This window comes from Piliocolobus tephrosceles, chromosome 9 (genome assembly GCF_002776525.5).
Source record: "Piliocolobus tephrosceles isolate RC106 chromosome 9, ASM277652v3, whole genome shotgun sequence".
In the NCBI taxonomy this organism is placed as follows: Eukaryota; Metazoa; Chordata; class Mammalia; order Primates; family Cercopithecidae; genus Piliocolobus; species Piliocolobus tephrosceles.
The window spans coordinates 113,311,777-113,329,496 of NC_045442.1; the positions used below are offsets into that span (position 1 = coordinate 113,311,777).

Here is a 17,720-nt window from a genome sequence, read left to right on the forward strand (position 1 = left end):
AAACATATCATTTAAATACCACCCCTTAGGAAATATTATGAACATTTTAGTGTATAGTCTTCCAGAAAATTTTCAATCTGGATATATATGTAATATATAATACTGTATATTCACAACACTGGAATTATATGCTCAGTTGGTAAATTGCTTTTTTACTCACTGAGTCGTGAAGACTTTTTATAACTATAAATATTTGAAATATTTACTTATGATGCAGCATTTTATTCTTCCAAGAATATTAGTAGGGATCCCTTGGAGACTTCTACAGGAAGGGAAGGGAGAGACCAATAAATTAGGGTCCTGGTTTCCAATCCTTGGCTTTCACCAAGGCAGTTTTAAGAGCATCTGTGCAGATTCCACACAAATTTGTATTTAATAAAAAGGTCTTATTGCTTAAAATATAAACCTATATATTGAAAGCTGCTGCTCTGTATGTAGATTTCCGATCTGTAGCATCATTCTCATAGGCTAAAGGGCATTCTGTGTGAGGTTTACTTTTGAGGTTTATGTAACCCTACCATCCATCATTTAAGTTGCTTTCAGCTTGTCACTTTTTTAGAAGCGTCATTCTGTTGTAGACATAGTTACGTGTCTTCTTGGTTTGTGTCATCTACAAAGGCAATAGCCATGTTCTCTATGTTGGGTCCGGTCTGTTGAGTTTGTTGAAGAAAATGAACCTAAAGAGAGAGTGACCCTTAGAAACGCTTTCTAGTTTGCAGTCCTTAACCTAGGTTTTAAAAATACAATTCTTCAAATATTTATGCCGAGGAGAATCCCAAGGGCTTTCATGTTTGGGAATATTCCTCCTTTAGAAAGTTCATTAGTTTCCCAGCCTGGCAATGGGGGCTCATTTCTGTAATCCCAGCACTTCGGGAAGCCAAGGCTAGTGTATTACCTGAGGTCAGGAGTTCAAGACCAGCCTGGCCAACATGGTGAAACCCTGTCTCTACTAAAAATACAAAAAATAGCCAGGTGTGGTGGTGGACACCTGTAGTCCCAGCTACTGAGGAGGCTGAGGCAGGAGAATTGTTTGAATCCGGGAGGTGGATGTTGAAGTGAGCCGAGATCATGTCACTCCATGCCAGCCTGGGAGACAGAGCGAGACTCTGTCTCAAAAAAAAAAAAAAAAAAAAAGAAAAGAAAAGAAAAGAAAAAAGAAAGTTCATTAGTTTCCTACAGCTGCTGTACAACCAGTAACCACAAACTGGTAGCTTCAAACAGCAGAAATGTATTCTCACAATTCTTGAGGCTTAACATTCAAAATCCAGGTGTCACCAGGGCCAGGCTTCCTCTGCAGGTGCTAGGGAAGGATCCTTCCTTGCCTGTTCCTTGCTTCTGGTGGTTACTGGCAACCTCTGGCATTCCTTGGCTTATAGCTGCATCATCCAATCCTCTGCCTCTGTCCTCCCTTGGCCATCTTCCCTGTGTGCATGTCCTCTCCTCTTCTTACAAAGACACCAGTCATATTGGATTTAGGGTCCACCTAAAACCAATACAATCTCATCCTACCTTAACTAATTATATCTGCAGAGGCATTATTTCCAAATAAGGCTACATTCTGAGGTTCCAGCTGGACATGAATTTTGGGGAAATACTATTTCAACCTACTGTACTAATGGCTTCTACAAGAACAATAGAACCTGCCGTAAGCTGTGTGCTGTTTGATGTGCAGTGGAAGATACAAACCACGCCTTCCACTGGGGAGAGAGTCCTTAGCACAAGATTGAATGGCCTGTATTCATTGAGATCTTAAAGGATCATCTAGTCCAATCTCCCATTTTTCAGACGAGGAAGGGGAAACCTGAAAACTCAGACAGTTGCTGCTAGATCCGGAGCTAGCTCCTCTGATCACTTTCTTTACCATCCCCAAAATCAACAATTAGAAAACCCAGAAGGCAACGCAAAAACTTACTGCATAGGTTGCAGGTCCCGATAGGGGGATATTAACATGAACTGAAATCGTAAAAGTAACCTCAGATGACTGAGACCTTATAGGTGAGAAGGCTTGATTGAGCGGGACCAGGGAAGACTGTAAAGATTGTCAAGATTCAGAGGTCTAGAATTTGGTCTTAGGTAAACTCCTTTCCAGAGATAAGAGCTTGGGTAATAATTCAGATGCGTTGAACCTCAGTTTCTCTCTGCAGAGGGAGTGGGAGGTAGAGATTAGTGTCACAGACTCTGGAGCTTACTTCAGCTCTGTAAACTTGAGCAAGTTAATTAACCTCTCTGGGCCTCAATTTCTTCGTCTGTAAAATGGAATTGAAAACCGTATTACACCTATAATCACAGGGTTCTTAGAATTAAATGACTCTCTTACAGCACTATTAGCAGTATCTGGTATATAATAAGTGCTGTAAAAATACTTGCTATTACATCACCATTATAAATCAAAGATTTGGATTAAATCTCTGAAGCTGGTTCCAGGGCTAGCACTATGTGATACCGTGGGCTGTCAATGGTCACTCTGCATACCCTGAAATTTAACGGAAATGCTGAGACCATGAGACCCATCTAGTCAGTAAAGAAGAAATCCCAGATAGTCCCCAAAATGTTTGCTCTCCCACTGGAGTGCTGTTTAAACAAGACCAGGCCTCCAGTGAGCAGACGCCCTGTTTACCTTGATGGTGTTGGACTCTTTTCAGAGGTGGTTTGATTTCCTCAGCAGGTGCATTGGTAATAGGAGAAATTAGTTGAACTGCTTTTTGTCTTCCCTGAGTTGAAATCAAACTGTGACAATAACAATGACTTCAGACAGTTTCTTCTCTGTGAGTCTCCGTTATTCAACCTGAGAAGTGTAACTGGGGTGGAACATAATGAATTTTCACTTGTTATGAGAGATAAAGAAGACGAGAGAGAGAGGGGCTCACGCTGCCTGTAAGCCTGGAAGGATGGGCAGAACGGGGCACACCAGAGGGGGCCCCCATGTCTCCAGCTCTGGAAGTGAGTCAATATGAAAACACATTCAGGACAACTTCAAGGGCTGGTGGGAGCTGGTTTGGAGACCTTATTGAAGATTGCAATTATATAAAAAGGCTTGATCTCCATTTTCCACCAAGAAAAAAAAAGTCTCATTGACCAAAGGTACTGCAGTGAGAGGTAAACTGTGAAACTGTGATGACAGAAGGGAAGACGGATGGTGGTGATGATGATGATGTTACTGATAACAAATTAACATTTATTGAGCCACTAGTATTTTCCAGGTACAGTGCTTAGCGCTTCATGAGCAGTATCCCATATTGATCTTACCACAATTCTGTGAGGGAGCGTCTCTTTTTAGTCCTATTTTACATAAGAAGAAATTGTTGTTCTAAGAAGTTACAAGGCTGTTAGACAGTGTAGCTGGGATTTGAACCAAAATTGTAGTTTAGAGCCTGAATTCTTAATGACTGCCTAGAACCCAACCGATTAGTGCCATCTACCCAAGTGGTTAGTAGCCTCATGACCCAGCCCTTCCTTTCCAGTTTAGGTAGGGAAAGGAAATTGTAAAAGTGCAGAACCCAGAGAGGTGTGTCTCATAAGAAGAGGTACAGTCTCACCTCCAAATCTGGTTCTGGGAAGTGGAGGAGGGATTTGTAGTGACCACGATTGATGGACACATTTATCTAAGACTTCTGTCCTGTCCAGCATGAAGCAGTGGAACCAGCTTCCCAGGCTTTGCTCAGCACTACAGAAACATGGGCCAATTCCCCATCCCTAAAGATGACCTTGTCCATGGACGATAGATGTTCACATAAGATTTCTGTGTGATATGCACTTTGGTTCTTCTCCAGAAGCATTTCTAGTTCAGTGAAGAAAACAACAACGGCGAGTCAATCACCAAGTCGAAATTCAGTGGAATGCTAAGTTTAAGCCTGGGAAACATAAATACCCGAAAGCTATTGAGAAATCTGGTTTCAAGGAAAACACCATTCACCCCACAGATCAGTGAGTAACATATAACTTAGATAGCTTAAAGCAGTGACGCTCTGGAGAGTCAAATTTAGACTCTGCGCATATTTAGAAAGCAAATAGTTCCCATCATCCTTTTATTCTTGCCACTCAGTTTTGAGGAATAGTGATTTTCTAGCAATTCTAAGACTGCTTGTGGCTGGAGGTCCACCTCAGGCTAGGGTTTGTTATCTGGAACCTGAACTCCTTGGGAGAACACAAAACCAGTGATAAGGCAGAGGAGGGGAGAGATGGTGATCTAGAAAGGTGTCCTCAGGGTCCAAGGCAGCACACTGTTCTTCAAATGACTCCTGCAGATGACCACAGGTTTCTGCTTACAATAAAGGCACTTTGGTGATAGGCCTGCAAACACCCACTGTGGATGTCCTTCTGAATCCTTCTGACAGCTCACTTCCTTTAAGCTTCTCTGCATCCTGTTTCCAACCTCAGCAGAGGGTTAAATTTAACTTACTCTACCTTGAAGGTGAGCAGCTCATACCAAAAATTTTAATTTAGCCAGCTCTAAATGACTCCAAACTTGAACTTGGAACAAAGTCGTCCATCAGAACTTTTCTAATTAAAATGGCATAAATTAAAGCTTAATGTCAAAATCAGAACCCAGTCATAGAAACCCAAACACAGACAGTGCCAAGTATTTTGACCTCCACACCATGCTGACCTGTACAAAGAGATTTTTGTTCAGTTGCAGTTTATCCTCTAAAAAAAAGGGCAAAGCTCTGTGTGTCAAATCTGCTTACCTTTTAGGGAAAATATGAATATGAAAGAAACTGCTGCATGGAGTCCTAATCCAGTAATTCCTGGGATTGATCTGATGTCCCATGGCAAGCAGACAAAGAAAAGGGAGTTTTAGCTCAGGAACTCGCATCTAGCATGTGGTTTGTAGACGTGTTAGCCTATTTACTCCAAAGCACATGACTTGACTCTTGGGCAACAGAGGTGTGTGCCTAAACTTTCTTGAAGCCAAGTCCGCCCAACGTCTATCACACCAGTGGTACCCCATCCAGCAGAAGCAGCATCACGTGGAAGTGGTTCAAAATCAAGGTCACAGGCCTCACTCCAGACCTACAGAATCAGAATTGATGGATGGAGCCCAACAAATCTGTGTTTTTGTTTAGTTCTTGAGATAGGGTCTTGTTCGGTTGCTGAGGCTAGAGTACAAAGGTACCATCATATCTCAGTGCAGCCTTGAACTCTTGGGCTCAAACCATCCTCCCACCTCAGCCTCCCTAGCAGCTAGGACTACAGGCATGCACCACCACATTTGGCTAATGTTTTTTTGTTTTTGTTTTTTGTTTTTGTTTTTGTTTTTGGTAGAGATGAGATGTTGCTATGTTGTCCGGGCTGGTTTCAAACTCCTGGTGGTCTCAAATGATCCTCTTGCCTCGGCCTCCAAAAGCATTGGGATTACAGGCATGAACCGCCATGCTCAGCCCATTTGTGTTTTCCACAGATAAGCACTCTGGTTAATTCTTGTTTGTGCCAAAGTTTTAGAACTATTGCACTATCCAGTGATGATGCATGGCCCTTGCTTAAATTAAGCTCTAAAGACAACTGAAGAAGAAATCCACCTCATTTTGAAATCAAAGAAAGGTAGTTGAAAAAAAAATACTGTGTTTGAGTAGGGCATAGCAAAACAACAACAATAACAACGACCAAAAAGCAAAAACAAAAAAACCTACTGGCGAGTAAGAGATAGGAGAGATGTTTTTGACTGAGCACCATGAGTCATTTCGGCAGTAAAATGGACTTTTTTCCCTTGTCAAGACATATCATTCAAAAAATAAGAAAAATATAAGGCATCCATTTTCTAAGAAAAACGACTAAAGCCAGGGTTATTTTCTGTTTTAATATTTTCGTTAGGTTATCAGTAAATCGCATGTACATTTCATGTACATTTCATGAACTTACCTACTGAAATCCTGTTCAGGATTCTGTTTCCTCAGAAAGAAGACAAAATATATCTCACTTGTTAGTGAGATTATTCCCATAAATATCCTCTGTTAAATCTGTGAGAGTTTAGGCATTCATCTACTGCCTGACTCCAGTTTTGTTATTTTAAAAATTTTGAACTTCATCTTATGTTTCCACCTCCCCTTGCCTGGAACAGATTTCATTTGACGACTTACATAGAAGAATGCTGACATGTTATCCTTTAGGCCTCCCAAGATGGCTTGTTAATGAGCGCTCTAGAGTCAGTGGGTGAACTATATATTGGGTTTTTAAGAGATGACTCAGCATCTGACATCCAGTAACAGAAGGTAATAAAAACCACCATATTAAAACTAGTCTTTATTACATTTGCTTGTCACTTAACTTGCTTACAGTTTATAATTGCACAGGGAAAAAAATTAACATCAAAGAAGTAGCAGTTGATTTCATCCCAACAGGCATCTGTCCACTTTAAATGCTACAAACAAACATTCTGTCTTAGGAAAACAGTCTATTATTTTAAAATTTACTAGAATTCATGCAGAATTTACCAACTACTTTTTAAAAAGCAAGAGTTTTATCATGGTGTTGGAAACCAAAGACAAAATTTCAATTAAGGACAGTCTGATATTTATATGTTTCCAAAAATAAAACTGCATTATAAAATTAATAAGTTAATGAAATGAAAGATACACACTTTGCCTAAGATAAAAAATTCTTAATTTAAAAATCACTATAGAGTGCAATGAAAGAAACAAAGTAAGACTATATAAATGCATTTTTGAAAGATGTTGACAATCCTAACTTATATTTTAATATTTTGCTCATATATAGCCAAGAGTAGGAGAGAAAGCCAACCTAGGATCAATCCAAAGTTTTGCAGGAGAAACATCATCCAGGGTCGTTGTGTTTGAACATGAGTCATTTCAGGAAGCTAAAAAAAGAATAAAAAACCAGAATAAGATCCAGATATATTCAACTGCTGGGAAAAGCTTGGTGGGAAAACATGAGCGACTGTTATTCAGAACTTAATAACCTTTAAAATTCCCAAAACAGTCACAAAATGCTGAATACCTACTCTACCATGACTTTGAAATGTAAGCTAAAATTAAGCCATTTGATTGTGCTGATGAGGATCCCAGAATTGGCAGTCTTTTTTTTTTTTTTTTTTTTTTTTTGTCCTTTTCTTTTGAGGCAGGGTCTTTGCTCTGTCACCCAGGCTGGAGTGCAATGCCTGTGATCACATTTCACTACTACCTCCTGGGCTCAAGCGATCCTCTCACCTCAGCCTTCCAGGTGTGAGCCACTGCAACCAGCTAATTTTTGCATTTTTTGTAGAGATGGGGTTTCCCTATGTTGCCCAGACTGGTCTCGAGCTCCTGGGCTCAAGTAGCCTGCCTGCTGCAGCCTCCCAAAGTGCTGGGGATTATAGGCATGAACCACTGGTACAAGGTACATGCATTGGAATTTTCCAATACTTTTTTTTTTTTCTTTCTTTCTTTCTTTCTTTATTTATTTTTTTTTTGATTCAGGGTCTCACTGTTGCCCAGGCTAGAGTGCAGTGATGTGATCGTAGCTCACTGTGGCCTTGAACTCTTGGACTTAAGCAATCCTCCCACTTCAGCCTCCTGAGTAGCTAAAACTGCAGGTGCACACTACCCTACCCAGCTAATTTTAAAGTTTTTTTTTTTTTTTCTTTTTTTTTGAGACGGAGTCTCGCTCTGTCACCCAGGCTGGAGTGCTGTGGCCGGATCTCAGCTCACTGCAAGCTCCGCCTCCCGGGTTCACGCCATTCTCCTGCCTCAGCCTCCCGGGTAGCTGGGACTACAGGCGCCGCCACCTCGCCCGGCTAGTTTTTTGTATTTTTTAGTAGAGACGGGGTTTCACCGTGTTAGCCAGGATGGTCTCGATCTCCTGACCTCGTGATCCGCCCGTCTCGGCCTCCCAAAGTGCTGGTATTACAGGCTTGAGCCACCACGCCCAGCCAATTTTAAAGTTTTTAGTAGAGATGATCTCTTGCTATGTTGCCCAGGCTGATCTCAAACATTGGGGCTCAACTGATCTTCCCGCCTCAGTCTTCCACAGTGTTGGAATTACAGGCACAAGCCACCGCACTCAGCCCCAATACCTTTGCTTCTTAACAGTTTTAAGTATTTTTAATAGTTTTCTCCAAAGCCAGACAACATAGGGCACCACCTTCCTTTATCCCAGTAAGCTGCATCTCAAACTGCATCTGTGAGGAGACGCAGTTATACCCTCTGTGGTCATTTACAGGCTCAAACTTTGATTAATCTAATTTCCAAATATGGAATAAGACCTTAGGTAGTTCCCTCTCCTCCTCCTTCTCATTTTTCAAACAAGATTATTAATTATCTTTGATAAAACATGGCTGAATTAACAGCATATCCCATCTCTGTCCCCACTGCCACCTGGCTGTTGTGAGTCTTTGATAAAGTACACAGTAGAAGTGGTTTCTGGAAAGGTTTTGTTGGCAATGACTTATAAAGTATAGGTCATCTATTGAGCCATCATGCTTATTTTGAGTGGATGATTACAGAGAAAAATATTTCAGGCAAGATAGAAGCATGGTAGTAAAAACGGTTCTGGTTCAAGAGATACAATTTGAGATGAATTTTTAAATCATGAGTATCTTCATGAACCTACATTTTAGAAAAGCTCATTTTTGAATTTCCATCTTTGCCTCACACTTCCAGGAAGGGTCTTTGGCTGGGGAGAAGTAGACCCTAGATTAGGGTCGATTTAATCACCAAAATGTTTTAGGTACAAAAACACAGAGCTAGAAATTAATATCTTGGAAATTATAGCAGAATTTCAAGCTGTTTCTGTTTTGACTAAATCCAAAAAAGTCCCAATTATTTTATTTATTTATTTATTTATTTATTTATTTATTTATTTATTTATTTATTTTTGAGACAGAGTTTCACTCTTGTCACCCAGGCTGGAGTGCAGTGGCATCAGCTCACTGCAACCTCCCTGTCTCCCGGGTTCAAGCAATTCTCCTGCCTCAGCCTCCCAAGTAGCTGGCAGGCCCATGCCACCACACCTGGCTAATTTTTGTGTTTTTAGTGGATACTGGGTTTCACAATGTTGGCCAAGCTGGTCTTGACTCCTGACCTCAGGTGATCTGCCCACCTTGGCCTCCCAAAGTGCTGGGATTACAACATTGTCCCAAATTTTTAAAACAATTGTTCAATCTATTATTTTTCTCACTAGCCTAAGCTTATAAACCTGCTGCTTGCTTGGAGGATTTAATACCTATCAAATTGAATGTATCTTTTATGAGAGTCAGTGACCCTACTCCCAGTGAGAAAATCAAGAATTCTTTATTCTTGTATATAGGTGACAGCATTATCCACCAGAAAACATCATGAATATTTTCACAACTCCAGAGGCAACATTTACATGGAATCCAATGTCTTCAGGAGTTGCAACAGGCTCCTGTGCAGTGGTGTGATCTTGGCTCACTGCAATCTCCACCTGCTGGGTTCAAGCAGTTCCCCTGCCTCAGCCTCCCAAGTAGCTGGGACTACAGGCACGCACCACCATGCCTGGCTAATTTTTTGTATTTTAGTAGAGATGGGGTTTCATCGTGTTGGCCAGGATGGTGTCCATCTCCTGACCTCGCAATCGACCCACCTCAGCCTCCCAAAGTGCTGGGATTACAGGTGTGAGCCACCGCACCTGGCCTAGCTGTGCCTTCTAGCAGCACTTCTTTCCTGCCAGTCTTTCAGGTTGTCCTGGCTACAAAGTCTTATGTGATACTTATTTGCCTTTCATTTACATCTATTTATCACGTCCTTTCTTATATATTTTTCCCTCTTTTACTTCTCATAATCCTGCAAGTGATAAAACTATTCACTCCTTTCGGTTTTGAAGAAACGTTAGCTCAGAGAGGATAACAGCTCACACAGTCACATTGTTGTGATGTCAGAAGAAGGACAAGAAACCAGGTCTCCCCGTAACTGTAGTGAACATACAAATAACTGCAAAGAACAACTCTCTATCTGAAATTCACCCTTTCTATCTGAAATTCATCCTTGTCTCTTATGGCCAAGGGCAAATTGGTCTAATTAGAAAAAAATGGAAAATGTCAATGGCAGAAACGTCCTATTAGGCATAAAGGTGTCACTGCACTTAATGAAAATTTGATAAAATACATGATGCAATCAATAATGAATTAGTTATCAATAATCAATAATCAACACTTAATAAATCAATAAACAATAACAGCAAACACACCAACAGAAAATTAGGCAAAAGATACCAAACAGGTAGTTCAAGAGGAGGAAAATTAAATGGCCCAAAAAATTTTGGAAAAAGGTACAATCTATAATAATTTTTAGGCCGGGCACGGTGGCTCATACCTGTAATCCCAGCATTTTGGGATTACAGATCATTTGAGATCAAGAGTTTGATACTAGCCTGGCCAACATGGTAAAACTCATACTCTATTAAATAATAAACACAAAAATTAGCCAGGCGTGGTGGCAGGTGCCAGTCATCCCAGCTACTTGGAATGCTGAGGCAGGAGAATCGTTTAAACCTGGGGGGCAGAGGTTGCAGTGAGCCAAGACTGTGCCACTGCACTCCAGGCTAGGTGACAAGAGTGAAACTCCGTTTCAATATATATATATATTTTTTTTTTTTTTTTCTATTATGCTATTATGCTGCCTTTGTTGTAAAAGATATCACAGTACTGGCTCTATGTTTTCAAGGCAGACAATATGTGTTTGAAAAGACTTGGCTGGGCGCGGTGGCTCATGCCTGTAATCCCAGCACTTTGGGAGGCCGAGGTGGGCAGATCACGAGGTCAGGAGATCGAGACTATCCTGACTAACACAGTGAAACCCCATCTCTACTAAAAAAATACAAAAAATTGGCCGGGTGTGGTGGTGGGTGCCTGTGGTCCCAGCTACTCGGGAAGCTGAGGCAGGAGAATGGCGTGAACCTGGGAGGCGCCACTGCACTCCAGCCTGAGCGACACAGCGAGACTCCGTCTCAAAAAAAAAAAGAAAGAAAGAAAGAAAGAAAAGAAAAGAAAAGACTAAGTTTGCAAGCTCATAGACATGGACAAACAGTGCAAATCAACATTTCAAAAAAAGTTTAATGAGATTCTCATCCTGAAATAAAAGTTTCAATTTCAATTTCGGTGGCCTATGTGAACTTTCTATGTTCACACATAAATCAATTTGGTGAGAAACCCAGCTAAACCTGCTTTTGTGACAATACTTGGTTCTTTTTAGTATGATTATGGATGAACATATGAACCATAATGTCTCCTAGATACCAAATACCAGAGAGTCTTACAGGAAGTCTTTCCAAGAGCTACAAATATGAAATGCCAAAACTCAAACCCTATCTAATTATAGCTTTCTACCTTCTCTTAATCTCCATACATGTATATATTTTTCCATCATTTCAGCCAGTAAATTTTGAAGGAAAATAAAGGTTCATATGAATCAGTTTTCAAGAGTATTTATTTTATTTCTTTGTTAGAAATTTAAAATTTCTGGCAAGAGTTTAAATGCCACCATTTCCCTCCTGAATTTCAAAAACAAAAGAAAAATCCCTTCTTCCTCCAGGGCAGTTAAGTCCTGTTATTGAGCAATTTTACCGATCTTGATTTATACTCTAAGAGTAGAGGAGGGAAAATGATGAATAGAGCATATTAACAATGACGTAAAGGTACAGAGAAAAAGGAGGACATTTTAGCAAAGTGTCTTGCCCAGAGGTAGTGCTAAGATAAATTTTCTTTAGATTTCTGCCAGAAACTTGGAAACCTTGAAGTAGAGAAGCAACTTCCTTTCTTACCACTATGTTTCACAAGTTGTCCAACCCAAATCAGTAGATACAAAGAGTTGTTAGTCAAGTAGTTGTAATTTTCTGGAAATAAAAAATCTTTAGCTAAAGTGCATCCCTTTGGTCTGCCATTGTTGAGTTCTTTTTTCAATTGTGAATCAAGGCACAGGTAAGAAATGCCTTAAAATGCAGCAGAGTCCACAAGCTATGACTTATCCACAGAGAATGGTCCCCACAAGTTCTGTCACCTAACTGAAAACTACTTGTGATGGCTAACTGCTAAGTCGCATTTCTGAACATTTTAGAAAGTGACAGTAAGAAAATGTTTTGGTGGGGCGCGGTGGCTCACACCTGTAATCCCAGCACTTTGAGAGGCTGAGGCGGGTGGATCACCTGAGGTCAGTAGTTCGAGACCAGCCTGACCAGTATGGTGAAACCCTATCTCTATTAAAAACACAAAAATTAGCAAGGCATGGTGGCAGGTGCCTATAATCCCAGCTATTTGGGAGGCTGAGGCTGGAGGATTGCTTGAACCCGGGAGGTGGAGGTTGCAGTGAGCCAAGATCACACCACTGCACTCCAGCCTAGGTGACAGAGCAAGACTCCATCTCAAAAAAAAAAAAAAAAAGAAAAGAAAAGAAAAGAAAATGTTTTAAACTTGAGTCAATCCCTAAAACTGCATTCCTAGTCAAGTTGAAGCTTTAAAATAAATACTCATGAAGAAAATTAGGAGAACCATCAGGAAAGAAAGTAGACAAATACCAGTATCTGGTCCTATGTGATAACCGTAAACTTGGGAGAACGTGTCACAAAGAAGGATGATCTATAATACATCCTCTGGAACTTGTATTTTGTCCCTCTTTCTTGTACATCTGAGTTTCAGACTCTCATGACAATCAAAGGCTTTGCTGTCCATTTCCATCATAATCTGAAACTGGTTTCCTGTTGGCATCACTAAAGACCCATTATCAAATATTTCAACATTTACCTTTATTCATGATTCATAAATATACAGACTGAAGAAGAAAGATCAGCCTCCAACGCTTCCGAGATAAAGACGTCAAAGAGCTTCATTGATAAAATTTGCAATTCAAATATAGAAACAATATTCATTTACTGATGACATTCAGAGACGTCTCTCATGAAGGTAAGGTTTTACTTTAAGTATTTTTCTCTCTCAGGAATGCATAGCTTTTGGCATTATGAACGTTTAGAAGTGATTTGCTTCTCCATTCATAAAGTTCACTTAACTGACGTATGACATCTTTTTCCAAGAGGGGTCCTAAAAGTCATTGTGCACACGGAGGCAGGTATATATTTGCATTTGATAAGCAGAACCATGTTTGTTTCTAAGAAATGTGATAAAGAAGAAACCTCAGAAACTTCTCTTGGGGGCATTCTAAATATGCTTAATTTCTGGAGGAACACACATTCTGTGGGAGTCTCTAACTCCAGCCCATTTGTAAATGGCTTAGTTTGTCCTTGCAGAAGGCAAGCATCTAAGAACAAAATGGAACTGACGGTGCAAGTCACCATTTGGCTTACAAATGAACAATGGCCACTCTGTCCTAACAAGTAAAGCTGATCAACTGAAAAATCAACAACTCTTTTTAGATGCATCAGAGAAAGGTACACACTGTCTCAGACATTGGAGAGACAGCAGGTAGACTTAGACAATCACAACTTACCAGAGAAAAAGCCCAGTAGCAGAAACCTCTGCTAGAACCAGTCAGTGGAAGGTTGAGAAAATCTGACTGTAAAGAATGAATTGCTGAAAGCTCAGCCTGGACAACTCTTGAGTTTAAAATTCCAGAAGACCCAATCATAGAAGGCCCCCAGATTTTGTGAGTTTTACCTCCAGGAGCTCCACAGGTTCTCACAGTGAAAACTGGAGAAAAATCTTCTTATACTTCTGGTAGGGGGAGAGGGAAAATAATCATTTTGAAATACACCAGAGCATTCTGCTCTTAACAAGATCTTCCCTCAGGGGAAATTGGTTAACCAGAGCCTAACTTGTTGGGGTTTTATCAAAGCCTAATCTACCTGTGGAAGGAAAATACCAAATTTCAGCCATTTCTAGCCATCCTGTCTTACCTGGGGGAAGGGATAATGAGAAACACTGATGAAGTTCATAGTTCAAGGCACAGGCTTACTAAAAGACTGAGATCTACCAAAGGACAATACAGCCTTCCCCTTCCCATATATATTCCTTAGTACCACATTACTAATGGCCTATTTAGCACAATTCTGTTCACTCAGTACAAAATGTCTACCTTTCAAATTACAGGACATGTTAAAAGGCAAAAAATGGTTTAAAGAAACTGAACAACCATCAGAATCAAAATCAGATGTAATAGAAATGTTGAAATGATTGGACCAGGGGTTTTAAAATACTATGATTAATATGTTAAGGAACTTAATAAAAAAGGAGACAATATTCAAAACAGAAGGAAAATGTAAGCAGAAAAATGGAAATTATTAGAAAAATAAAAAATAAATGCTAGAGATTAAAAACACTATGAACAAAACACTAGTAACAAAAATGAAGAATATCTTTGACAAGCTAATTAGTAGATTAGACATGGTTAAAGAGAGAATCTTTGATCTTGAGGATTTTACAAAACAAACTTGAAAAACAGAAAGCCAAAGAGAAAAAAGGACTGAAAAAAGAAAACTCTGAACAGAATATCCAAGAACTTTGGGACAACTACAAAGGGCATAACATATTAGAAAGAAGAGAAAGAGGCAAAAACACCAGAAGGAATATTTGAAACAATACTGAGAATTTCTCCAAATTAATGTCAAACACCGAATTATAAATATAGGAAGCTCAAAGAACATCAAGCAGGAGATATGCTTTAAAAAAACCCTATATCTATGCATATCATCTTTAAACTTCAGAAAACCTTGAAAGAAACCAGATGAAAAATATATCTCACCTTTAAAGAAGCAAAGATGAGAAGTATCTGACTTCTCGGAAACTGTGCAAGCAAGAACTTAAATATTTAACTAAATATTTAAGTGAACTAAAATATTTAAACTAAACTAAATATTTAAAGTGTTAAGAGAAAAAATCACCCACCTAAAATCCTACACCCTACTAAATTATATTGCAAAAGTGAAGGAGAAATAAAGACTCTCTCAGAAAACAAAAATAGAGGGAATTTGTTTGTTGCCAGTAGCCATGCCTTGTGGGAAATGTTAAAAATTCTTCAGAGAGAAGGGAAATGATACTGGTCAAAAACTTAGATCTACATAAAAAAGAATAGCACTTGAGAACGAATAAGGGAAAGTAAATAAAAACCTTTATTTTTCTTATTCTTAGTTGATCTAACAGATTACAGTTGTTAATAATTACAATATTGGATTCAATTATGTATGCTCATGTATAAGTGAAATGAATGAATATGTGATCCAAGACACAGGAGGGAAGAAGGGAAGAATTAGAGATATTTTATACAAGGTACTTGCACTGGTTGTGAAGTAGCATATTATTTAAAAATAGACTTGGATTAGTTGTAAATGTATAGTGCAACTCTAGCACAACCACTAAAATAGATTTTAAAAGAAGCATGATTTATATGCTAAAAATAAGAGAAAACAGAACCATGTAAAATGCTTCATGAGAAACAAAAAGGCAAAAAAGTGGGAAAGACAAAGACAGCAACAGACAACAAAGGTAATGAATAATAGACAATAACAAATATGGTAGATATTGATTCAACTAAGCAGTCACTATAACAATTATCCAAATGTACCAATTAAAAGACAGAGATTATAAGAGTGTATCAAGAAACGAGACCCAACTACATGCCATCTACAAGAAACATGCTTTAAATAAAAAGAAAATATAGACTGTAAGTAAAGGGTTAGAGAAAGGTATGTAAGTGGTTGTAGCGATCTTAAATTTCGAACTGAGCAGAGTTCAGAGCAAGGATAGTTATGAAGGATACATGGTGTATTACATAATGAAAAAACGATTTAATACTCCACGAAAACATAAAATCCTTAATGTGTATGTACGTAACAAGACAGTATTAAAATATGTGAGACAAAAATGGATAGAACTACAAGGAAAAATAGATTTATTCACAACTAGATTTGAAGACTTTAGCATTCATCCGTCAGAAATGAACAGAGGGATTTTGGGTCAAGATGGCTCACTAGAAGTAGCTAGTGTGTGCTTCTCTGACAGAGAAGACATCGAGTGGCAAGTAAAGACTAGCTCCTCAACTAGATCATCCAGGAGAACATGTTTAGAATCATCAAGTAAGTAATGAGAGCCATTTAGAGTGGAGAAGAGAGAAAGGATAGCTGCCCACTAGGGATGAAGTGGAGCCAAGGCAGGGTCCCCACCAAGGGGAACATTAAGTGAGCAAGAGTGCCTGGGGACCCACACTTCTTCCATGGACCTATGCAATCCTGGGCACAGGAGACCCCCCTGGCCTCCCCTCAGGTCCTCCAGACTGACATGGAGAGCTACATGGAGTCTGGGCAGAGCCGCTGTTCAGGCCCATGAGGAACCCCAAGGGCTTTAGATTCCTGAACACCATGGCACCAGCTGTCTTAGCTGCACCAAGAAGGGAAGCCAGGCTCTCCTGCAACCACAGTGCCGAGGAGCAGACAGACTACAGGCCTCACTTCCATCAACACCTTGCTGGGCAAAGCCAACTGACCTGGGACCCAGACACAGCCACCCCACCTCCACCTGGGCACTAGGGCCAGTAGCCACTCTGCATTTCTCTGGGGTGCTGATCCCAGAGGTAACCAACAGGCCTGTCCTTTTTGACACTGCTGCAGCCCCCACCCCTACTGCCCTCAGGCTGCAGTTAGAGCAAAGAGACTAAGACTTGTAGGCCTCCAGTAAACCACAGTTGCCTTATGGAAAAGTGGTCAGACAGTTTTCCACACGGGTCCCTGTCCCTGCTACTCCTCACTGAGCAGCACCTCCTGACCTGGGTCTACAGCACAGCCTCCCTGCCCCAACCTGAGTACTTCAGTTGGTGGTGGCTCTGTATTTCTCTGGGGAGGAAATCCCAGAGACAACCCAGACTCTCAGCCATTGCTGCTACAGAGGAACTACCCTTGCTGCCCTTGGGCTGGAAGGAGAATAAAGACCCTGATCACTCTGCTCCTTTACCAGGCAGGGCCCCCAGATTGGGCTTGCAGTACAGCCATCCCGCCCTGCCCCCAGTGAACATTCCCATTGGAAGTGGCTTTGTGTCTCTCCATTGAGGAGTTCCCAGAGGTAGCTGACAGCCCCTCTGCCACTGCTGTAGCAGCAGAACCTTCCCTTACCAGTGCTACCTGGTCCCCTACCACCAGTCTGTGGAAGAACAAAATGACTGAGTGCTTTACTCGCTCCTCCAGCATAACCCAGCTGCCCTAGAAAGGAGAGGCCAGACTGTCTTCCCCATGAATCCTCTGACATCCCTGCTCTTTACCAGGCAGCTTGGGCTTGCAATGCAGCCACTCCACACTGGGCTGATCATTCTAATTGACAGCAGCTCTATGTTTCTCTTGGGTGCAGCCCCAAGAGACAAGTGAAAGGGCCTCTGACATTGCCACTGTCAAGGTCCCCATCTCTGCTGCCCCCCAGCTGGGGAAGGAACAGAAAGCCTGAGCTTGCCCCAGGGCTGTGATGCACAGCCCCAGAGGACCCAGCTGACATCTGTGACAAGCACCCATGTAGGAGAGGAGCCTACATGCTCAGCACTGAGAAGGGGCATGGATGCAAACACAAGGAAATACAGAGGAACCAACTGGCTAAGAGCCTGTCTACTGGTCATTACTCTTAAGCACCATATACTGGATTAGAGCCCAAATTTCAACACCAAAAATACTATGCTAATATAGACCTCTGTGAAACCAGGAACTAGAATTCAGCCACAAAAAAAGACCCTGCACAAAGCCTTGGCCCTCTGGAAACATCCAGAAATGAAGCTAACTGACCAGGCTCAAACTACACCATAGCTAAAGGAACATCAGCCCACATGGATGCGAACAAACCAGAACAAGAACCC

At 40.7% G+C, this 17,720-nt stretch overlaps 1 protein-coding gene across 1 annotated transcript in view; it reads right to left on the reverse strand.

Moving 5' to 3' along the window:
• Window positions 1-6,224: 6,224 nt before the first annotated feature.
• SLC39A12 (solute carrier family 39 member 12) overlaps window positions 6,225-17,720 on the reverse strand; it is a 74,791-nt gene continuing 63,295 nt past the window's right edge. The window contains exon 12 of the mRNA XM_026454768.1: window positions 6,225-6,811. Coding sequence (XP_026310553.1) covers window positions 6,683-6,811 — 129 coding nt within the window. The 3' untranslated portion in view covers window positions 6,225-6,682. The remainder of the gene's footprint in view (window positions 6,812-17,720) is intronic.